Here is a 25,357-nt window from a genome sequence, read left to right on the forward strand (position 1 = left end):
AAAAATCACTTTGATCACAAACAGAGTATGATCTTTGTGTAGTAATAGATAAAGAAGAATAGAGAGAGCAATAGATTCACTTTCTTGTGTTAAAGAAAAGAAATAGAATGCCAATAGATTGGAGGCATAAGCTGAAAAAAAATTTTACAGAATGCTAATAAAATTCAAGGTGACATATAATTAATACATAAGAAACTTAAAACCCTTTTTATAGAAAAATGTACAACTGAATTGTAAACAATATAAATTATACAAAACCCATTACCTTACCCTAAAATAAAATTAAATAACATGAGATGTAATCCAGCATATGATAAAAAAGTGCGATATAAAATTAATATAATTTTCCCAAAAAGCATGAATTATCTTGGCTGCAGTAAATCTTCATGTTAATGATAATTGTATATTAAAAGCTACTGTTACTTAGATTCAGTAGGTACAGATATCTATTTAGTCACGTTAAACTATATGTTTATCACACTTGATGCAATGCTGATGTAAAGCTTTTATCCATTCTTTTTGTTATATTATCCTTCAGTATTCACATAATTAATTATGCAAGGCATACAATTATATGAATACTGAATGAATCATAAAATAACATTTAAGTACTCTTCAAAGTGCAGACTTGCCAACTCTCCCGATTTACATGGGAGACTCTCCATTTTCGACCGCTCTCCCACCAACCCGATTTACAATATATTTCTCCCGACTTTTTCTTATTCTTAAAATTACTCATTTTTATTGGAACTTGGCTTAATACTTTGTTATATGAACAAAAAAAAGTGATTTTTGATGTCCGAAGCAAATGAATTTCATCTAGACTATATCTCAAACAAAACCTTGCGAATTAGATAACTTCTGTATTGTGAGTGAGAGCATATACGTATCCAGAAACGTCCTTCTCCAGTTCTCCAATGGGCATCGTGCTCCACTGCATGTCATCTGGCATATATTAGCCAATGAGGACAAAACAAGCTTTTATTTGGATGTTCTTCATTTATTTCATTCATCTTGTCCTGAGTTGTGTGAGTATGCGTGCCTTCGGAAAATAGTTTTAGAAATCTGCGAGAATCTTTTGTTATGTCTGCGAGAAAGGTGAGATACTCACGTACATTTCAAAAGTTTTACACATTTGACTTTCCTTCCATTACATCCTCAAGGAAATGTAATAAATTTGCGATGTGTACCATCTGTCATTGTGATATTCCGATTTCGCATGGTGGAAGGGCGGATGTTCTCAAATATGTGCGTACACAAAAGCACAAGGACAACATAAATTGTTATGAAAAAAAAAAAAACGAAAAATTGGATTTTTCTTCGGAAACAAAGGACCTAAAAGTTATTAATGCAAAATGTCTGTTCTCTGCCTTTTTCCTGGAGCACAACCTGCCACTGAATGCATCGGATCACGCTGCAGCTTTATTTAGAAAAATGTTTACCGATAAGTGAAATTGCTAAGAAATACTTAAGTGCAAGAACCAAAACAGCTGCAATTGTTAAAGAAATGGATTTGAAAAATAAATATTCAGTTATTGATTGCATTAAAACAGCTCCATTCTGCCTCTCAACGGATGGAAGCAATAATACCAATTCAAAACTGTATCAATTGTTGTTTCTTTTTTTAATCCAGAGTCTTCAGAAATTGAGTGCAGTTTACTTTCTGTCCCCACTTTAGAAGGACATTTGACAGGCTTTAATATAGCACAGCTAATTATTAAAACTTAAAAAGAAAATGCAGTCCCTCTGGATAATTGCTTAGCACTTGGTACTGATAATGCACCAGTATTGGTAGGCTTGAAGACTGGTGTTGCAGGCATCTTCAGAAAAGAAAATTCAGATTCGCAGATTATGAGGTGCACCTGTCACCTCTTAAATTTAGCAGCTGAAAAAGGAGTAGCTTCTTTACCAATAAATGTGGATGAACACATTGTTGATATTTATTATTATCTTGAAAGGAGTTCTAAAAAGGAGGAAAAATTGAAACAGGTCCAACAGCTGCATAACAGCAGTTTACAATTAGAAAACTTGGATGAAGTTATAAAATCAGCTAGGATTGACACCCAGTGGAGTTTAATTGGAAAACTGAAAGATGCTGATGGAATTTTAAAATATAGTGAACTGTCTAGAATTATGTTGGCCATCTTGACAGTTCCCCATAGTAATGCAGAGTGTGAGAGGATTTTCAGTGTTGTTGCGAAAACGAGGACTAAATTTAGATCTAATATTAGTGATGACACATTAGAAAACTTTTATTAGTGAAAGCAGGTCTACGTGGCAATTGCTATGAACAAAATTATTAAGTTTCTTTCTTAAACAAAGCAAAATCTGCCACTGTTTATACCATTTGTATGAAAACTGATTAAAGGTGTTTTTTTTTGGGGGGGGGTTTACTTAAACGATGCAAGTAATAAAAAATTTTTTATGTGTAAGGTATTTTTGTGTTGCTTGCATTTAAGAATTAATTACTATTTAAAGTTAATTCATTATTAAAAACTATATTTTCCTCATTTAAAAAGTCTTTATAACATTGTGAAAAATCTCCCGATTTCTTAAAAACATCTCCTGATTTTTGAGTGTCATAGGTTGGCAAGTATGAAAGTGAATTCACGTACAATATACTTACATCAGGAAGAGATTCAAAAACTTCTACTGGATCTAAGCCCCCTGGTCCTAACCGTTCTTTTCTATCTTCCTGTAATTACAAAAGATAACAGTTTAATCTTATATAAATTGAAAGTTATCCAAAATTATCTAAAATACAAAAAACTAGATTAAAAATATTTTATAATGAAAAATGAAAATGATTTATTAGTTACAATTTTAATGCAACTATTATATGTGAATCAACATCCACATCAAAATCTACATTCATATTATTTTTTATTTTAATGAGCAGATATACAACATTTAATACTAATACAAGTTTCCTGAATATAAAAATGTGAGATGCATAAATAATAATAATCAATTGTTTAATTGTGTATTAAAATACTCTATGGAGAAAATTAAGAAATGGAAGGAAATTACCTCTTCAGCTTCTTGAATTGCCTTCTCAATTCGAATTCTTGCTCGTTCCTTAACACGTTTTTTGAATGCTTCAAGTTCAACATTAAAAGCTTCTTTATATTCTGAATCAGATATCTGAATCCTTCAAGGAAATAGGGAAAATTAGAAGAAAGAAAAATATTTTTCATGCTTCAGAGAAATTAGCAGCAAATGTATTAATTTATTATTAAACATTCTGAATTTGCATTATCAATTAACATATGATAATTTCAATACTTATTCTTTTATTATCAGTACTACTTAATAGTTCCCCTTGTTATAAAAATAGCCTGCAAAATTAAAGGAAAAACAAACTGGTATGGTAGAGATCTGGACGTCCAATATCTGGAATGATCTAAAATCTGGACCTTAAAGCCACCAACAAAAATTTTTTAGGAATTATTTTTAAAGCTTTACGCATGTGCATTAGATTTTTTTCCTTGTAAGAAAGCAGGTGGAGAATCCTGATTCTTAATATTATTTTGGTACTGAATAAACTACAATCATTTTAGTATAAATTTGTGTGATCAATAATTTGGTTCCATAGCTGCGTATCTGCTTTTCTAATCAATGGATTTTGTAAGGAAATGTGGAGAAGCGGTAATAAATGAAGATGATATAGCAGAAGTTTTTCATTGCGATGGTAATGTTCCAATCATCAATCAACGGACTGCAGCAACTACAGGACTTGAACAGTGGAACTTTGTAACTGAACAAGAAATTATGTCTGTCTACAGGATTGAAGAGAAAGTATAAGCACAAAAAATGAAGCAACTTGAACAACTTATATTCAACGAAATGTTTAATAAAGTAAACATATATACATTAAGCTTTTTTTTTTTTTTTTTTTTTTTTTTTTTTTTTTTTTTGCAAATTTTGATACTTTTTAGATCATAGATGCTTCATTATTTCAAAAATCATGATTTCATATTTTGATTTCATATTTTTAATTTTATAATTTCTGCATGCCACCTCTCTAGATTTAAACTGATGATCCGGAATCGACGAAGCCTCGACGAGTCCGGATCTCAGACTTTTTACTGTATGTCAAATGCTAGATTTTGCTATAATGAGATGTATACTTCGCCAAAAAAAAAAAAAAAAAAAGGAGAGGGGGTACAGTTCTGTATCTCCCATTCTACTGGGCCGATTGACAAAATTCAAATTGCGTTCATGTCTCGAAAGCATGACTTAAAATATATATTAGATTTATATATAGCTCTATTCTAACATAGTTATTTTGACACAAAACCGGACTTTTTCTGAAATAACATACGAATTTTTTCCATACTTCGATTCTACGATTCAAATTATGCCTAAATATGACATTTTGTAAAATTTGGCGCGGAATTCATGGAGAAATTCACAAATTTATGTTTGCGCTTTTTTCAGTTTGCGCCAAGAATAGTTCACTTGGTGAACTTCTTATTATATGGCAACCTATTTTCCTTTACCATGAGCAGGGGAAAAAGTCATAATCGTTCCTTTTTTCAAATAATGTACTTTATATTATATTTTTAATTATAATTGTTATTAATTTAATTTTTTCTTTTTCGAATTTCATTTTAGTTGTTTAAGTTTCATGGTTTCTTTTGAATAACTGTTTTAAAAATTTCTATTTACCCATTCGAATTGCATAGTTTAAATAAAAGGTGCATCATTTATTTTTTTCATATAGTTTTCTTAAGTATTTATTTTTTTGGGTCATAGTTATTATTTTAGGTAATTTTTAAATTTTTAGACTTTTATTTTAATTGTTTGTGTAGCACTGCCTCTTCAGACAATTGTTTTAAAATTTTCTATTCATTCGAACTGAGCATTTTAAATATATTTATTAATTAACTGGAAAATTTATATTAATAATTAATTATAATTATTAATATAAATTTTCCAGGATTTTATTTTATTTATTTGAATTGCATTTCTTTTGGAAGAATACTTTGTGTCTCAGATTACGATGCATCTGAAAACTAAATATATTAAAAAAGAAAATACAGTAAAGCACAGTTAACACGCCTTTCAATGTTTCGTTCAGAAAAGATATATAAATGAGAAAGATGTATAACTGACATTTTAACTTAGGATGACTTGCATATATTGCTTTAAATAGCTTTAACATTGTGCTCATAGCTTTACACAATTTTATCCTCCTACATTTAGTTTCTTAAAATGTTATTCATATTTTAGTCAAATATTTTATTTTTGAAATTGCAAGAATAAAATACCATAAAATTGAAAAGTTTTAAATTAAAAAAAATACTAAATTTTATGCAAAAATTAATTTTTTTCTCCTTAATGGCCTGCTCTTTTCCTTCAGGCATTCTGCATGTATATTAAAAAGCATCCAACTTTTCAAAACATCTTAATATTTCTGACATAAACTTCTCACCTTCCATTTCATAAAGGCCCACCAACAGTTGAGAGGTAAAGTCGCTGAACACTGGTAGTTCGCTACGGGGTTCAAATCCCGCCAAACGGACTGGTTGCATGGGCATTTTCATGGTTTTTCTCATTGTAACATGTATGCCAGCTGATTTCCCTTAGAAAGTTCTTCACGAAGGCATCACTCCTTTTAAGCAGATAGCTCTGCTTTACCGTAGCTTAATAATCCAATTCAATCCATTTCATCAGTTAGTCAGAGCCTTTATCAGTCTTTCGAGGCTAAGCAATTTAAGGGATGAGATGAAGGAAAAGACTGGTTTCATCAAGAGGGAAAACGTCTTTAGGTGACATCCACAATACATCACTGCAACACTAGCTTTTAAGCCTACCATTACCGGTGCATTATTGGCACCAAGTGCTAAACAATTATTAGAAAGAAAATGCAATTCCTCTAATTGCATTTTCTTTAAAAGTTTTAATAACTAGTGATATATTAAAGCCTGTCAAATGTCCTTCTGAAGACACTGGATTGAAAAATGGAACAACAGTTGGATACAGTTTTAAATTTATGTTATTGCCTCCATTTATAGAGAGGCAGAATGGAACTGATTTAATGCAATCAGTATCTTTCTTTAACAAATGCAGCCGTTTTGTTCATTGCACTTGAGCATTTCTGAGCAAATTTGCTATTGGGAAACATTTTTCTAAATAAAGGTTGATTCAATGCAGTCAATGGTAGGTTGTACTCCAATAAAAAGGCAGAGAATAAGCATTCTACATTAAAGGTCCTTTGCTTCCACAGAAAAATTTGATTTTTCATTTTCTTCAAAAAAAACTCATGTTCTCCTTATGTTTTTGTGTAAGCACGTTTTTGAGAACATCAGCACTTCCCCTGTGCGAAACTGAAAAATCACAATGACAAAAAATACACATCACAAATGTATACATTCCCTTGAGGAAATAATTGAACGAAAGGTCATCAGCGCACGGTTTTTGAAAAGTATATAAGTATTTTGCCTTTTCGCAGACATAATTAAAACGAAAGATCATAATTCCTTAAACTGTTTCTCGAAAGCACATGCGCTCACACTGCTCAGAGGTAAGATGTACAAAATAACAACCTCGATCTTGCTTTATGCTCCATGGCTAATGTATGCCAGATGACACGCACAAGGCACTCGAACTGGAGAACTAGAATATGACTTTTTCGAACATATGCGCTCTCACTCACAGAAGGGTGCCATAGTTTCTCATGGATGAAATGACTTTGTTTTCCTTATAAAATATAGAGGAAAAAATAAGTGATTTCAGATGCCCAAAATTACCTTTTTTTTTTTTTTTTCCGTGTAGATAACAAAGTATTAAGCCAAGCCACGTAAAAATCCTGAGAAATTTTAAGAATAAGATCAAATTGGGAGAAATAGATTGTAAATCGGGTTGGTGGGAGAACAGTTAGAAATCGGGAGAGTTGGCAACTCTGATTATGTCTTACCATTCAACTACAAATTGTACGAAGACCAATGACACAGGTGATGAGTAGTACATATCAACAATCTTGATTTCTACATAATTTTATACTTGATATCACTAGATTCTGTATACCTTTCACTTCTTTTAAACTTATGTATCTATTTAAAAATGATTTAACCAATGAGCAATATTCTTCCCTCTCTTTATGAGAATCATTAGTATGATGTTACTTATTTTACAAATTATTTACATAAGCTACCATAAAATAAACCTTTTGTTTTCTTAAATGTGCTTCCATGAAGACAAAAGTAAATATATATATATATATATATATATAAACTAGGAGTTTAATTTCTCTAATACTTTTTCCTAAGATGCTCTTCTTTGACCCTGCTTTTAGGTGGTGCTCTGTCAAATAAATAATAATAATAATAAAGCTCTGAACATAGAAATTGAATTACTTAGGATAATCATGAATTTGTAGCTAACTGCCAATTAATTAATTGCATCTTAATTATGCCATTCTAGATTACTTTGTGTTTTCATGCGTGTATTAATATGCCAATTATTATGAATCATTTATAATATTATAATACATGGCTCTTTTTACAAAATGATTGGATTATTAAAATATCTTAAAAAGAAAATGTGTTTTACATTCTTCAGCTACAATAAATATTATATCAAACTCAAGTGAAGACCAAGAAATAATGAAATAATTATATAAATAAAATGCACCAAAATATTACAATTCTAAGCTGTAATATTGATAATCAAAAAATAAAATCAAATGATTGATAATCAAAAAATAAAATAAATAAATAATCAAAATATGCAAATTTTTTTTCAATTGTTATCCAGCATGAAAAAATATAAAATTTAATACATTAAGACACTGATATAGAAAACTACTCTATCATGATTCATACACTTTTCATACAAATAAAATCAAAGAAATTTTTAAAAACTACTTTGAAAATACATGAGTAAACAGCCAACTTATTCACATGAACACCACACGTCTGAGTACACACAGATTTATATATTTTATCATATTTTATTAAGTCAGCTGTAAAAGTGGAAATGTTGGCAATACAAACTTTTGTTTTCATTATAAAATGCTTCTAATAATAATATTCATGAACAGCCTATGAGCTGTTAAGATAAACAAATGTTTTTTAGTAGTTCATAACATAAGCAATTTTTCACAGGGGCACATATAATTAAAAATACTAAAAAGATTATTAAGATCTACTTATTCATTTTTCAAACTGAAAATCTTTTTAATATACCTTTAACTGTTAGCGTACTTTACTTTACAGAATATCTAGTCTAAATAACTGAAATAATTTCATTTAGAAATTACGGATCAATTATAAATATTTGCAGGCATCTTTTTTACCCTGAATAAATCAACAGATTTTGAATTACTCCAAAGTAAGCTACAATTTTTAATGTATTTTCAATCCATTTTATTGTTTTTACAATACTCAGTTTCTTTTCGTATCAACGTGAAACATACACATATTTTTAAATAACTTACTCTTTCAACACCCCTCCCCCCAAAAAGAGGGCGCTTATTGCCTAAAGCAGATATAAACTAATACATTAAAATCATGCTCATTGTTGCATATATCTGTGAAAATGTGAAGAAACATCATTCTCTCACCACTCTACCCATCCCTCCTGCATGACACGGCCATACCGGCACACGGCAAATACTGTTTGTAACCTGCTCGACTTGAATTTGGTTTGCTTTATTTGATTACAGCAAAGCACGTGAAGGCTATCTGCCCAGGCTTTGTGGTAGACTTTCTAAAGGAAACTGGCTTGTATCCACATTATACATCAAGAAAATCATGAAAGTGGCCATTCAGACAGCCCATTCGCCTGGAAACAAAGCTAAGTTGAACTATCAGTGTTCAGCAACGTTACTTCTTCGCCACTGGTAGGCCCTCCTGAATTTGAGAAATTCTGTATCACTGTCTACAAACATATCAGCTTCTGTGACTTACTGTCTAAACTCAGGGGATTCCGAAAGTGCCTCTTTCACATAATTCATAACATTATGTATGCAATCCATTTCATACTGCATTACAAAGTATTGCACCAGTAAAAATGAGTCGCAGATAATGCTATACCATACTGAGAGATTATCTGTGTTAATAAGGGAATCTGTGTTATACTTTCCTGAGATAAATTGTACCACTGTGAACCCTATTAAATGGTATATATTGAATGATTTGCATTTAAGTAAGTTGTAAGTAAAAAATTGTATAAGTACGTCAGAATCTGTATATAAGTAATATTGTACGACAGAGTTTAAACTTGCACTATTTGGAAAAGTCAAATGTACTTCTTTCTTACAAAATGACTACCATCTAGTCAAAAATATGTGAAGTTATATTACAGTAGCATTTATTACAACAAGAGCAAGCAAAAATTTGCAAGGGCATTGAGCACAAGTGTGATCTTCTGGTAGGTTTGGAGTATAATGGCATTGAATTTTAATTTGTTTTTCCACACATGTGGGAAATTATGCTTTGATTTCCTTACACGGTTCCAGCAGAACACATGGCGACCTTGGAAAAAGATGGTGGCATATTTACCAACCTATGACACTCAAAAATCAGGAGATTTTTTACAATGTTAAAAAGACTTTTTAAACGATAAAAATGTAGTTTTTAATAATGAATTAACTTTAAATAGTTACTAATTCTTAAATTCAAGGAACACAAAAATAAATTACACTTAAAAAACATTTTAGTACTTGCATTGTTTAAGGGGGAGGGAACCACACTTTAATCAATTTTCGCACAAATGTTATGAACAGTGGCAGATTTTGCTTTCGTTTAGAAAGAAACTTCATAATTTTGTTCATAGCAATTGCCACGTAGGCCTGCTTTACCTAATAAAAGTTTTTCTGATGTGTGATCACTAATATTAGATCTAAATTTAGTCTTCATTTTCGCAACAGCACTGAAAATCCTCTCACATTCTGCATTACTATGGGGAACTGTCAAGATGGCCAACATAATTCTAGACAGTTCTATATATTTTAAAATTCTATCAGCACCTTTCAGTTTTCCAATTAAACTCCACTGGATGTCAATCCTAGCTGATTTTCTAACTTCATCCAGTTTTCTAATAGTAAACTACAAAATTGCGACTGCAATATTTTCAGTGGCAACATCAATATCATCATCTTTCATGACTAAATGGAGTAACACAGGAAATGTGTTCAAAAAGTGCCTTATATCAGAAAAAGATGCATTTGCTAGAGCAGAAACATCAGCAACTTTAGCATGCAAAATCACTTCATCGTTGACTGGAAATTTATGTAGTATGTAATCACATACTCGACACAAGTAACTTCTAATATAAAAATAAAACTTATTTTTGTCTTCTTCTGAAAGTTCTTCTACTTTTGTAGTTGCAGCTCCCATTACCAAATCTTCATCATTTTTCTGATTTTCTATTTCACCATAAATCACATCATATATAGAATTACAAGACAAAACACAGACTGGTTTTACAAACTTTGATAAAATGTTTTTAAACAGATCATAAATCATTAATGGCAAAACATGAATTAATGGAATTCTGCTTTGCAGAACTGTGTTAAGAACATCGAATGATAGCAAAATGAATCGTAAAAAAAAAAAAAAAAAGCAAAAAGCTTTGTTAAGGTCCGAAGGAAAAAACATAAATATTCGTTCTTCACAAGATAAACATACAGTAATCGGAAAATGCTTCGTGTGTTGTGAATTTTTTTTTATTTTGAGAGAAATTTGTATCAGCTTTACGCTTATATTTTGAGAACTGCCAGTTGAATTGGTGAATTATGCAGAAATTACTTTATTTTTCTCAAAACTATTTTTAACAATGGAAGTAGTAACTACATCTCCATTTACTTTAGGTATTTTATAACTTTCAATCGAGCCTTTTATCTTAAATCTCGAAGCATTTACTTCTCTTTAAAACATGCAAGAAGTAGGTTCCATTGATCGAGGATTCTAGATAAGCATTTCTTTAAAGACAGCCAGCGTGTACACACATTTCAAAATTTTTCTCATTTCAGTATTATGCAGCTGTTGAAACTGTTTCAATTTTCCCTTCCTTTTAGAACTCCTTTCAAGATAATAATAAATATCAACAATGTGTTTATCCACATTTATTGGTAAAGAAGCTACCCCTTTTTCAGCAGCTAAATTTAAGATGTGACAGGTGCACCTCATAATCTGCAAATCTGAATTTTCCTTTCTCAAGATGCCTGCAACACCAGTCTTCAAGCCTACCAATACTGGTGCATTATCGGCACCAAGCGCTAAACAATTATCCAGAGAGACTGCATTTTCTTTTAAAGTTTTAATAATTAGCTGTGCTATATTAAAGCCTGTCAAATGTCCTTCTAAAGTGGGGACAGAAAGTAAACTGCACTCAATTTCTGAAGACTCTGGATTAAAAAAAGAAACAACAATTGGATACAGTTTCGAATCGGTATTATTGCTTCCATCCGTAGAGAGGTAGAACGGAGCTGTTTTAATACATTCAGACTTCAATAACTGAAGAATTATTTTTCAAATCCATTTCTTTAACAATTGCAGCTGTTTTGGTTCTTGCACTTGAGTATTTCTTAGCGATTTGACTATCGGGAAACATTTTTCTAAATAAAGCTGCAGAGTGAACCGATGCATTCAGTGGCAGGTTGTGCTCCAGTAAAAAGGCAGAGAACAGACATTTTGCATTAATAACTTTTAGGTCCTTTGTTTCCGAAGAAAAATCCAATTTTTCGTTTTTTTTTTCATAACAATTTATGTTGTCCTTGTGTTTTTGTGTACGCACATATTTGAGAACATCCGCCCTTCCACCATGCGAAATCGGAATATCACAATGACAGATGGTACACATCGCAAATTTATTACATTTCCTTGAGGATGTAATGGAAGGAAAGTCAAATGTGTAAAACTTTTGAAATGTACGTGAGTATCTCACCTTTCTCGCAGACATAACAAAAGATTCTCGCAGATTTCTAAAACTATTTTCCGAAGGCACGCGTACTCACACAACTCAGGACAAGATGAATGAAATAAATGAAGAACATCCAAATAAAAGCTTGTTTTGTCCTCATTGGCTAATATATGCCAGATGACATGCAGTGGAGCACGATGCCCATTGGAGAACTGGAGAAGGACGTTTCTGGATACGTATATGCTCTCACTCACAATACAGAAGTTATCTAATTCGCAAGGTTTTGTTTGAGATATAGTCTAGATGAAATTCATTTGCTTCGGACATCAAAAATCACTTTTTTTTGTTCATATAACAAAGTATTAAGCCAAGTTCCAATAAAAATGAGTAATTTTAAGAATAAGAAAAAGTCGGGAGAAATATATTGTAAATCGGGTTGGTGGGAGAGCTGTAGAAAATCGGGAGTCTCCCATGTAAATCGGGAGAGTTGGCAACTCTGTGGTGGGCATTCAGAAATGTTCCCTTCCCCAGCAACAAGTTTCCCCAGAAGATCAGAGACAAATGTCACAAGCTGGTAAGCCAACAGCATGAGATCCAATGTCATGTGGGCATCTAATGTGTTGAGAACATAAAAGGGTGAGCAGATTGAAAAATTGGAATTTTTTCACTTTTTGACAGCTGTTCTCATCAAAACCAGTTCCATACCAGAACCTGGGTGTGAAAGCGAGAGTCAAACTGTGTTGTAATAATGTTTACATTATGACTTGTAGTAAATAGTTTTTCATATGTATTTTAGCAAGAAATAAAGGTCTTGTGCCTTCTCAGTTCTGATTTCAGTAGCTGTCTGTGATGCTACAACCTCGTTCTAATCATTCACTTATATAAAAGAAAAAAAGACTTTCATCTGCACATTTGCGAAAAAAATATAGGTCTTACATATAAGAGAATACAAGATATGAAGCAATAATTAAATATTTGGGGAAACAATGATTACTCTCTCTTATTATATCAGCAGTCAAGTATACAATACATCGAACAGGAAAGGAGCAAAAAAATTAACTTTAAATAATATTGCACTGAAATACAAATTTTGATGAAAATCACTTTACAGGATGAATCTGTCTCCCACATTTCTTGTGAAATTACAAATCTACTTAAAAAGGTTATGAATTATGATACTTTTAATTAAAATGAAACATTTTTGCATTCAAATGATTTCAAATGTATATTCTATTTGCTACTCTGACATGACATTCTTACAATTAAAATATCATCAGCAAATATTTCTCACATGAAAGCTGAATATTATGTTTCTTTTTTAATTCACTGTAAATGCACTTATTGGAAGCAACCGGAACATAGAACAGACCATACTACTGAATGTGTTTGACACTCAGGAGAAAAATAATACTAAAGAATATAATACATGAAATATTAGAATGACAGTTTCCAAAATATAATAACAAATCACAAAAATCTTTACAGATAAATTCAGATAAAAATAATGCTTTTGGATATTGCCTACACTTAAATTGAAATCTTTGAACAACAAACAATTGGCAGTGATATAGTTTTTTATTTTGCTAAGAAACAAAAATGAAAATATATTAAAAAACACATACATACATGAATTTTAGCATTATATATTTAAATAAAGAAGTATTTACATGGAAAATAAATTAACAAATTCACAGTCCTTAACTAATAATTTAAAACTTTCTAACTTAGCGTTTAAATGTCTCTTAGTTTGGCCATACTCAAGGACCCCATTCCGGATATGAATTCCTGGGGTATTTATAGGATTCCTTGCCAGTGTGGTTTAATTTACATTGGCCAAACTAAAAGAACCTTAAAATTTCGCGTCAAGGAACATGAGGCATATGTTAGAAAAAAGGAAACACAGAAGTCTTCTGTTGCTCAACATTGTTGGTCCGAAAACCACACTTTCAGTCTTTCTGCTGCCAAAATTATTCAAAAAAACATCCTCCATTGGAGAACTGGATTTTTTAGAGGCATTTCACATTCATAAAAATCTTTCTGTTCTAGTTAACGATCCTAATTCCAATCCAAATTTGCCTTCGGCCTTTAAAGAAATTATGTTTTAGTTCTGGTTTCACCAACAGATGGCGCCACTTGCTTATTCTTGTCCAGGCTTTCTTATCTTATCTAATCATTATTTCCTATCTTGTTCATTTGTGGTTTTGCAGCTAAAGATGGTGGTTCGGTAAAACCATCGAAACTAGTCCTGTGAAAATTTTGTAAATATAACGCTGATTTTTGTTGTTTGACTTCTGTTTAAGGTTAAAATGTTTTTGATTTTACTTGTTGATGATGCAACTAGAGAATAATCACTTTCAAAACTAAATTTAGTATTAAAAATTACATCATACACATGATGTCACAAAAAGGGAGGCTGTGAAATCTTGCATAGCTAGCAAATGAAAATTACATGTACGTCAAATCAGATGTTTAAAAGAGATCTTACAAAAGCTTAAGCAACAAATTATTGTTCATGTATAATTTCATTGTTTGACCAAATTTCCTCCAGCAACACAATGAAAATGGAAATAAAAAATTTCTCAAAGGTGCCATTTCTGCATTTGAAATTTTTGTTTTTTTGCAGGTTCAAAAAACCTTAGTGCCGGCTCCAGCGGCAACACCTTCTCATTGCCTTGTTTTTAATTCAAAACTTATTTATCATAACAATACATTCATTAGCCCCAAATAAAAATATTATAGAGGTACAAGTATTTTATTTATCATTAATAGGAATTTGTAAGTTTAATTCAGTCAGGATAGTTTTCAACTAGTATCTTAAAAAAATCCATTAAAAGCTACTTAAAAATTAGATTACCTAGTGAAAAAAGAGGATATGCAAGAGCGTGGATCAACATTCAGATGTTTAGACAATTCAAGTATATACTGCATGCAAATACACTGATGTGCCACATGCTCCATTAACTGATGTTTCTAAAATGCAGAAATTACAACCAATCAGTTTACTTTAAAAATACAAAATTAATAATCAGAAACAAGAAAAAAATTTTAAAATTTAGTACCGTGAAAAATGCTGGGAATTGAAAGTAAACAAATTTTGAATTTATATTATTAATTTAACAATTAAAAAAATATTATATGCATGTTGAAACTAATAATATGAAGTTGCTACATCCCACAAACAATTAACCCATTCGTAATTAAAGAAAAAAAATCTATCTACTTTAGGTTAAACAAAGCAGTAATAATTAATGATACCTAATTAAGACACAATAACACGCCGAATAAATACTAATTCAGAAGTCAAACAACAAAAATCAGCGTTATATTTACAAAATTTTCACAGGACTAGTTTCGATGGTTTTACCGAACCACCATCTTCAGCTGCAAAACCGCAAATGAACAAGATAGGAAATAATGATTAGATAAGATAAGAAAGCCCGGACAAGAATAAGCAAGTGGCGCCATCTGTTGGTGAAACCAGAACTAAAACATAATTTCTTTAAAGGCCGAAGACAAATTTGGATTGGAATTAGGATCGTTAACTAGAACAGAAAGATTTTTTATGAATGTGAAATGCCTCTAGAAAATCCAGTTCTCCAATGGAAGATGTTTTCTGAATAATTTTGGCAGCAGAAAAACTGAAAGTGTGGTTTTCGGACCAACAATGTTGAGCAACAGAAGACTTCTGTGTTTCCTTTTTTCTAACATATGCCTCATGTTCCTTGATGCAAAATTTTAAGGCTCTCTTAGTTTGGCCAATGTCTCTTAGTTTGGCCATACTCAAGGACCCCATTCCGGATATGAATTCCTGGGGTATTTATAGGATTCCTTGCCAGTGTGGTTTAATTTACATTGGCCAAACTAAAAGAACCTTAAAATTTCGCGTCAAGGAACATGAGGCATATGTTAGAAAAAAGGAAACACAGAAGTCTTCTGTTGCTCAACATTGTTGGTCCGAAAACCACACTTTCAGTCTTTCTGCTACCAAAATTATTCAAAAAACATCCTCCATTGGAGAACTGGATTTTTTAGAGGCATTTCACATTCATAAAAATCTTTCTGTTCTAGTTAACGATCCTAATTCCAATCCAAATTTGCCTTCGGCCTTTAAAGAAATTATGTTTTAGTTCTGGTTTCACCAACAGATGGCGCCACTTGCTTATTCTTGTCCAGGCTTTCTTATCTTATCTAATCATTATTTCCTATCTTGTTCATTTGCGGTTTTGCAGCTGAAGATGGTGGTTCGGTAAAACCATCGAAACTAGTCCTGTGAAAATTTTGTAAATATAACGCTGATTTTTGTTGTTTGACTTCTGAATTAATGATACCTAATTTAATTAAAGGAAAAAATTAAACTGAATTAAAAATCTAATAGCTGTTCCTTGAAGATTTTTAAGCACAAATTAAATTCCCTCCCTAATCTATATTTTTATGAAAGTTTACAGAAATCCTAAAATTTTCTTCTGATTCAGTCACTACAGATCAGTGAGGCTATCTGCTTTAGTATGGACTCTAAAAAGTATTTCTCTCTTCTTTATTTGCTTTACACCATGAAGGAATTTTGTTTTACCTCTATATATCTTTTATCTTTATACATAATGCATTTAATATAATGAAAAAATAAATAAATAACAATAAAAACTTATTTTGTCCAAATATTTTTAAGTAACAAAATTTATATCTGAAAATCTTATCGCACAAATTACCAAAAATATGTTTTTACAGTTACATGAAAAGTCACTGTCATTTTTCTATAATCACCGACATGAATAAAAAATATTAATTACCTCTTCTACTTCTAAATTTATGCACCAAATAACTAAATAATTTGCAGTTTCTTCACAAGCAAGATGAGGATGCTCCCGAAGGAAGTTTTTGCTATCTTCATACTTTTGAAACAAACCAAACTTTTTCAGTAATTCCTCATTTTCTCGAACAAAAATACGCTGCAGAAGAAAAAGGAAAATGATTTAAACATAATAGAGTTTTAGAAAGTGATATTTTATAGAAAAGTAATGCACTTTGTTTAAAAATAAAATATATTTTTACATAATTTATAAAATAAGAAAAGAATAAACCTTTGCACGTTCAGTCAAGATACACTTTATGTTAGAATTAATGTTTAAAAAGTGCTTTGAGATGTAAATATTCCTGTGTCCAGAATTTCTAAACAGTTACATGATGAAGTATGTATTTTCAGATTGAGACCCTAAGCTCAATACTTAGAGTCATACTATCACCTAAAATTGTAAGCAAAAATAAAATGCTCATTAAGATAGCTGTATAAGTCTGTTTCTTTCACCTACTTATATAAAACTCTCACATATGCATGTACACATACACACACTCAAAATCTAGCAACTAATACATGTATTTATTTAAATGACAATATATAACCTCACCACAATAAAGGGTACTTTTCTATTTCCATGGCATAAGCGATAATGCCGCCAAAAATGATACAATAGACACTAAAATAAATTATCTCCACTGGTAACCTTTTACCACCACATTTTCAAAGTAAGTCGTGACCATTTCTTATTAGTCATGTCTTTTTCCTAATATGTCAAAAATAGATGGAAAAAACAATGAAAATTTGGGATTTGCCCAGAACAGAGGAAGAACCTGCCAGATTCTTTCAAGCAAAAGGCATTTTCCCGAAAATTGCTACTTATGATAATAAACATGAAATTAAATTGCATTTCAGAAATGAAATTCAGTGGCGCTACAACTTTTTAACTTATTGCAGTAAATAATAAGGGGACCGGAAAGTAATGTCACTTTCTTACATTAAATTCAAACAAATACAATTTTAACAAGTTTTTATTTTTAATCAATAATATAATCACCCTTGTTATCAACAACCTTTTGCCATCTAATGTGCAGATTTTCTACCCCGGACCGATAAAAATCAATTGGTTTTTGAGTAAAATATCTCAAGAGGACATTTTGGACAACATCCAAATTTTCAAATTTTTTGCCACTAAGAAAATGTTGTAGGGATCCGAATAAATGGAAATCCGATGCTGCGATATCAGCGAGTATGGTGGGTGGGTGAGTATGGCAGTACCTCCCACTCCAATTCGTTAATTTTTTCTAGTGTTTGTCTTGCATTGTCGTGCTACAGAATGACGCCTTTTCTGTTGACAACTGATATTTTTCGATTAAAGATTGGTTCACAATAAAGGTCTGCATTAACAGTTTGTCCAGGTTTCAGCAATCCAAAATGAACAATTCCGTGACTACTCCATCAAACACCCAGAAGCGCCTTTTCGGGATGTAAACCCTTTGTAACCCCTATTAAAACTGCCTTTTGAGTTTTGGATTATCATATAGGACTTATTTTTTTGTCTCCACTAATCAAACGATCAAAAAACGGTTCTGTATGGTGCCGTTGAAGCAATACATTGCATGTGATGGATAGGTTGGCTTTGTTCTTTTCGGACAGATTATGGGGGACTCAAACACCTGCTTTGCTTATTTTTTAAATGTTCTTGGATGGTCGACCAAGGTTGGTTAAGAGTGGTTGACATGGATTTGCTTCCACTTCTGCCCTTAGCATGTTGTTGTCGACATGCGCAGAAATGACATTACTTTCCGGTCCCCTGTTATAAAATATCTGCAAAGACACATAGATTGAGTTATCACAATTGAGTTTCTTGAAGTGTGTGAGGTTTATGGCTGGAATGAGGAACTAACTTCAGTTAAATGGAGTGAAAAGTAGTTGGAAATCAATCACAGAACAGTTGTGGACTGGAATAATTACATGCACAAATTGTGCATGATTCTTTGCGTCAACAACAGAAAATAGGGGGAACTGGTATGATCGCCGAAGTGGATGAAAGTATGTTCTTGAAGCACAAAAACAAAGCGGAATGGATTCTATCACAACAATGGATTTTTGGTGGAGTTTGCCATGAAACAAACAAATGTTTCCTTGTGAAACTGCCAAATTGATCCATGAGCATTATATTAGGAGTAATTAAGCAAAATATTGAAAAAGAATTATAATATATTCCAATTCATGGAAATCATACTGCACTGAGAAACTGGAAGAGAAAAGTTTCGAACATTTCAAAGTAAACCATGAATACAATTTTGTTGATCTGGAATCTGGAACACACACACAAAAAAAAAAAAAAAAAAAAAGGAAGATTGTGGGGTCACGCCAAATGGCGAAATAAGAAACACAGAGGAATGCATGTCATCATCTAGAAAGTTATCTCGTGGAATTTATGTGAAGAAGGGAAACAAAACACTCCTTTGAAAAAAATTTAAACAATATTAAAATGCTTATGCCTCCAAAGTAAAATTCTTGGAACTTACATTAGTTTAAATCTTAAACAGAAATAACACGATTAGTTAAGCTCTTTTATATTATTTCTAAGTTTTTCTGATAAACGTTTGTATCACCCAATCAGTAAAAGCAAATTTTAACATTGTGGTGTTATGTGACATAAGTGAAATCACATTACAGTATCTGATAAAATTAGCAACCTTAATTTCATCAACACCCAAAATTACCAACCTTAATGTACTTAGTCTCTCCATAAGTTTTCAAATCAAAGTCAATGATTAAAAAAAGGAAACTTCAGGGACTGAAAATTTTACAAGTTGCATCCTAATTACTAAAGTTAAATCTTTGCAGACCATACGAGAGAATACAATACAAAGTCCGAAATCCGGATGTCCATTATCCGGAATGATCTAAAATCCGGACCTCAAAGCCACAAACATTTTTTTATTAATATTAATGCTTTACGCATGCGCATTTGATTTTTACTTCCATAATAAAATATGTCGAGATTTTCACTTAAAAATTCTCATTCTTAATTTCACTTAAACACTAAAAAAATATTTCGTTATGGAAAAATAATCATGTAAGCATAAATTTGTGAGATTAATAATTTGCCTCCGTAGTTGAGTATCTACTTGGCATACATCTCAAACCAAAACATTCACCTATTTTATATCCCCGACACCGACCTGGCGTGTCATTATTTATTATATTTTGCTTTCATCACCGCATGTTTATCAATACATGATAGCTTCGGTAATAACTCATGCTGTGATGTCTAAACTTTTTTTGTATTAGTAATTGAATAACAAGAGTATGGCAACCTTTTATGCTAACATTATGCTTGGTGATGATTATAGATTTTTAAATGCTCTAAGAAAAGTTGTTGAGAAAAATTCAAAAAAATTTCTTTTCATAAGCTAAAAATAGACTTTGTTAATGAAACTCATAGGCCAAAAGATTACATTTAGTGCTATTTTAATTAAGAATAACTGATACGTAATTCACCATAAACCCAGACGCGGCGGCAGAATATGTCGGTACGGGACGGCAGAATTTATGGAAGACAAAATTTTTGGAATTTGGGGGAAGCACTGAGTGGCAAAATTAAGGGATGAGAAGTTTTTATGATTTAGGGAAAGCACTGGAATCCAAAGTTTAGTTACAGTGAAAATTAAAAACTTAAGAAAGCACTTTGTAGCAGAATTTAGGACCCGTAGAGTCTGCACCAGGTGGTATCGAGCACCGGCCCTAGATAAAGCTTTAAGTATATGTGGGAGTTTATTTATTCAAGACTCAGAATTAGTTTGAAGCATGTGCAAGAAATAAACATAGTTATAGTAAATAACTAATACAATTCAGGCTTAATTCAGTATGCAATAGGAACAAGACAAAATTTCGCGAACCAACTTGGCTTTCGCGGCTAATCTTATGATTTACAGCCAATAATGTATAACGGAAGCTATTAAGCTAGGCTAAAATTATCTTTACTGATTCTAAGTCATTTCAATTAATGTAGCAGACTGTGCTGCTCCGTGATCTTCTAATTTGATCCAGCTTATTATTTTTTGCAGATTGTTATTATTAAGGCAATTTTATAAAAACTAAACTTGAACTTTCGATGATGTCGAAAAGAGTTTTCAATTCTGAAGCTGCCAAAGGATCTACAAAGCGAAACCATGTTTCGATGTCTATTAAACAAAAAGTGGAATTGCTGCAAAAAATGGATAAAGGCATATCCGTCTCAAAATTATGCGAGGAGTATGGCATTAGAAAGTCTACTGTATATGACACAAGAAAAAAGAAAAAAGAAACTTTAGAATTTTTTGTGGAAGCATCTTAAACAACTTACACTGAAAGAAATGTTTAATAAAGTAAATAAATAAATATTAAGCATTTTCTTGTAAATTTTGATACCCTTTAGATCATAATTCTTTATTTCATAAATTACAATTTCATACTTTTAATTGTATAATTTCTGCATGCCCTCTAACGAGATTTAAATTGATGATCTATTATCCGGAAAAATCCCAAATTCGGAATCGCTGAAGTCCCGACCAGTCTGGATTTTGAGCTTTGTACTGTATATGAAAATTTGTGTACACCATAAAGGAGTTCTGTTTAATGTTAAATACAGTACAAAGTCTGAGATCCAGATGCCCATTATCCGGAATGTTCTAAAATCCAGACATCAAAACCACCGCTAACGTTTTTCTTATAGGCTTTACGCATGAAAAAAGAAGTATATGAAAATAAAATTATTATTCGGAACAGTACAATTTATACTTGTCTTTAGTACTGAAAATGTAATCAAGCAACCTATATAATATTAGCTTCCATACTGGAAGTCCAAACATCCTAAAAAAGAAAGTTCTATTATATAACGTTCCACATACTTGCTTTTCAGCTTTTTGCTCTTCTGTTAATTCTTCGTACTTGAGTAGTGCTGCCTTATTTATGACCTAAAATTGATAAAACAGAAAATATTAGCAATTATGAGAATGAAAATACTACACATTTATTTACTTTTTAAATCATAAACTTTTTTTTAAATTTTCAAATGATGAAATAAAAAACATCATCCGTTCAGACCATATTAAATGTGGCAAAACTTCCCCAAAATGTAAATTTCAGAACAAAGATTTAAAACGTTTTTCTTGTCTCTCTGAATGAATAACTTGGAAAGGTTTAACACATTTATTATAAATTTTCACACTAGAAACATTTTCAAAACATGAAATTTATAAAACTGCAAGTCTCTTAAATTTGCAAATATTTGAGGAGAAGAGAAGAATCAGGATTCTTCTCGTGTTTCAAACCTACTTTAAAACTATAAAATAACCTTTTTTTTTAAATACTCTTTAACAAAGATGCAATTTTCAACAGTTACACATGCTGCATTTTGTGATGTACAAGTCAACCCTAAAAGCTTTAAAGTATCAATGTTTGAATAGATTAAAAAATTATCCAGAAATGGAAGAAAATAAAGGGTATATTAAAAGGCATGCTGAAATCAAAATGCAATTTAAGGACAAGAAAATGCTATTGGTATAAATAGGTAAGATTTAAAAGATGCAGTAAAAAAACGAATTCTGAAAATCTGACAAACTGGGATTTATGTTATTAAATACATTAAACCTAATCCAAATGTAGAAAAATTTTAAAGATACTGTCAGTTAATGTAGATAGTTTTTGGAAACAATAGGTTTGTTTTATAGAAAATAATATTATTACAGAAATTACCTGAAAATCTCAAAAATAGACAACTGAATTTAAGAAATTTATGATTCAGCAGCATTACATTTAATTATAATTAGGAAAATATCAGAAATACGAACAAAATCCCAATGACATTTGATGTGCCTGGAAACATAAATGTAGGGGTGATGATATTCTACTAGTGAAAAAAAAACAAAAAAAAACCTGGTTATAAAAAGTAGGATTTACTGTGGTAAAATTTATAATCGCTTTAAAACAGAATATTTTCCAAATACCAATTTCCCTAGGGAATGTTTGATTATGATGTAGTAAATGATTTACCACTTTTAGTTAGTTAGCTATTTCTTAGATAGCACGATTAAAAGGCTGTTTTTAAACATGAAAATAAATACAAATAATTAACAATGCATAAATAAAAATTATTTGATTAATTAATAATCTCTTAAATATTTAATTCCAGTAAATTTAAATTCCTTCCAATTTTACAAAACAAAAGTGTGAGTGGCCCTTAAAAGGGTCATTTTTTATGATTTATTCAGCCATATACATAATGAATGTCACACAGCATGGCCAAAAAATAGCCATTACTTTTAATGGATCATTACAATGCTGCTGCGAGATAACATGCCAGCGTTTGCGGTGAGGTACTCTGCATGCTGTAGAATCTTTAGCTTCAATACATGAATAATAAAGTAAGAACAGCTTCATAAAATAAAAAATTCAATATCTCATATTGAATAAAATAAATATGGAAGGCATAAAATAGAGGGGAAAAGAAATGATTAGAACAACAATCGATTTTAGTTATATCTGAAAAATAACAAAGCAGTAGATTGCATACAATATCATTATTGCTAAAATTTATGCAGTATGAAATAAATAGATAACAGAAGTTAAAAAACAATGATACTTTCTAATTATCCACAGGCCTGGCCGAACGGTAAAGTCGCTGAACACTGGTAGCTTGGTCCAAAGTTCGAATCCCACAAACAGACTGTAACAGCTTTAAATATGATTAAAATCTTGTAGTTTAAATAATTTAAATAGACGAACATTAAGATATTTGTGAATGGCAATGTTTGAAACCAGGTTCGAGTGCCACGTGCGACTCTCGCACGAAGAATGTATTTTATTTTTTAAATGTTAGGATTTGTTTTTCTTCTTGTTTTGTATGTCGCCATTTTGAATGCTAAGTAAAGTTCTTTCTGTGTTCCATCATTGGAGTTGTTTCATATTGCCAAAGAAGTATCACAGTCATAATTATTTTGGAGGCACTGACGAGATCGAATAATCATGCGTTATTTTTTTTATTAGTTCATCACTGAACATAATATTAGTGATAACAGATTATTAGTTCCTGTTAATATTGAATTGCTTTATTTTATTAGTTCATCACTGAACTGAATATTAGCAATACCACATTATTACTTCCTGTTAATATTGAATTGTCTTATTTTATTACCGTATTGGATATTATTTTTAATATTCATTTTAGTTGTCCAGACAGTAGATGTATATATTGCTCTATGTTGTTATTCTTATTTTAGTCACAATTAATGTGGTAGAGAGAATAAACTTCATATAATTTAAATATTTCATTTTTGAGGTATACGTACTTAACAGAGTGCATTTAATTCCGTGATTCCTGACTGCATTAATTAATTAAATTGAATTGAGCTATTTTGAGGAAGTATAAAGAACACAGTGTTCGTTAATTTTAAACATAGAAACAATGTCTTACTTAGGAAGAGCTCGTAAGGAAGATTTGCAAAATCTCGCGGCTGAACTGGGAGTTCATGTGACTGCAGATTTGACAATAGTCGATTTAAAACAGAAAGTAAGAGATTATAATGAAGTATTCGTCAAAGGAGTCTTAGACACAAAAATAGAATGGAAAGAGAGGGAGGAAAGGAAAAGAGAAGAACGTAGGAGACAGGAAGAAGCAGAAGAGCGGAGAAGGAAAGAACAGTACGAATTAGAGAGATTAAGACTTGAAGCAGAGACAAAGTCTCAAAATTCCGGACAGATCCAGCCGAAAACAGAGCTGCATCACCTTATGCAGAAATTCGATGACAAGAAGGAAGATATCAGTCTATATTTGCTATTGTTTGAAAGGCAAGCAGAATGGGCTAAGATAAAGAAGAATTTGTATCTCATTTACTAGGACTACTTCCTTATGAAGTAACCCAGTTAATAGCTAGAGAACCCTTCGACAAAGCTAAAGACTATGAACACGTGAAGAATTTATTGTTAAGACGGTTTAAACTAAGCCTGGAAAAGTTTAGGCAGAAATTTATGAAATATCAAAAGAGTACCGAATCCACATGGGTGGATTTCAATTATGAAATAGAAAATTATTGCAAAGAATGGGTGAGTGGTCTAGGAGTTAAGACTTTTGATCAGTTGCTAGATTTGATGGTGAGTGACCAACTTAAGCATCGAGTTCCTCCTGAAATTCGAGATCATTTTCTTGATGAGTGGGTAGAGATGACTTTATTTAAAAAATCAGCTGAAAAACTTGATGTCTATGAAAAATGTTTGCGGAAACGTTCAAAAAAGGCCTGTAGTGGATCAGCAGAAAGAAAGATACAATGCACTACTTCAAGGTAAATTGAGTTCAGATAATAAAAATAAAACTGAAAAAAAAAAAAAAAAAAAAAAAAAAAAAAAAAAAAAAAATTGTTGTCAGGATCTAATTCGCAAAGCTGGTTTCATAGACCTAGAAGTCCACGTTCAGATGATAAATATGAAAAACGAAAGACATAACAATGCTATCAGTGTGGGTACTATCAACATTTAAGATCCCAATGTCCAAAACTTAAGAATAGAACTGAATCTTCTGCTAATCTTAACAGAATTAGTGCAAAACCAGAAGATGAATTTCTATTACCTTATACTAGTACGGGTTATGTAAATGGTCATAAAATTCCTATATTAAGGGATTCAGTGCTAGTATTGATACAGTTTGTT

At 31.3% G+C, this 25,357-nt stretch overlaps 1 protein-coding gene across 2 annotated transcripts in view; it reads right to left on the reverse strand.

Annotated features, from left to right (window-relative positions):
- Cdc37 (cell division cycle protein 37) overlaps positions 1-25,357 on the reverse strand; it is an 83,480-nt gene that overhangs the window by 19,905 nt on the left and 38,218 nt on the right. For both annotated transcript variants that reach the window (XM_085818248.1, XM_085818250.1), the window contains exons 5-9: positions 21,565-21,630; positions 16,659-16,817; positions 14,726-14,841; positions 3,031-3,151; positions 2,627-2,695 (exon numbers count right to left, since the gene is read on the reverse strand). In XM_085818248.1, the coding sequence (XP_085674374.1) occupies positions 2,627-2,695; positions 3,031-3,151; positions 14,726-14,841; positions 16,659-16,817; positions 21,565-21,630 (531 nt within the window). The remainder of the gene's footprint in view (positions 1-2,626; positions 2,696-3,030; positions 3,152-14,725; positions 14,842-16,658; positions 16,818-21,564; positions 21,631-25,357) is intronic.

Source organism: Stegodyphus dumicola, chromosome 6 (genome assembly GCF_044657685.1).
Source record: "Stegodyphus dumicola isolate Sdum_Otavi_A_Nest chromosome 6, ASM4465768v1".
Taxonomy (NCBI): domain Eukaryota; kingdom Metazoa; phylum Arthropoda; class Arachnida; order Araneae; family Eresidae; genus Stegodyphus; species Stegodyphus dumicola.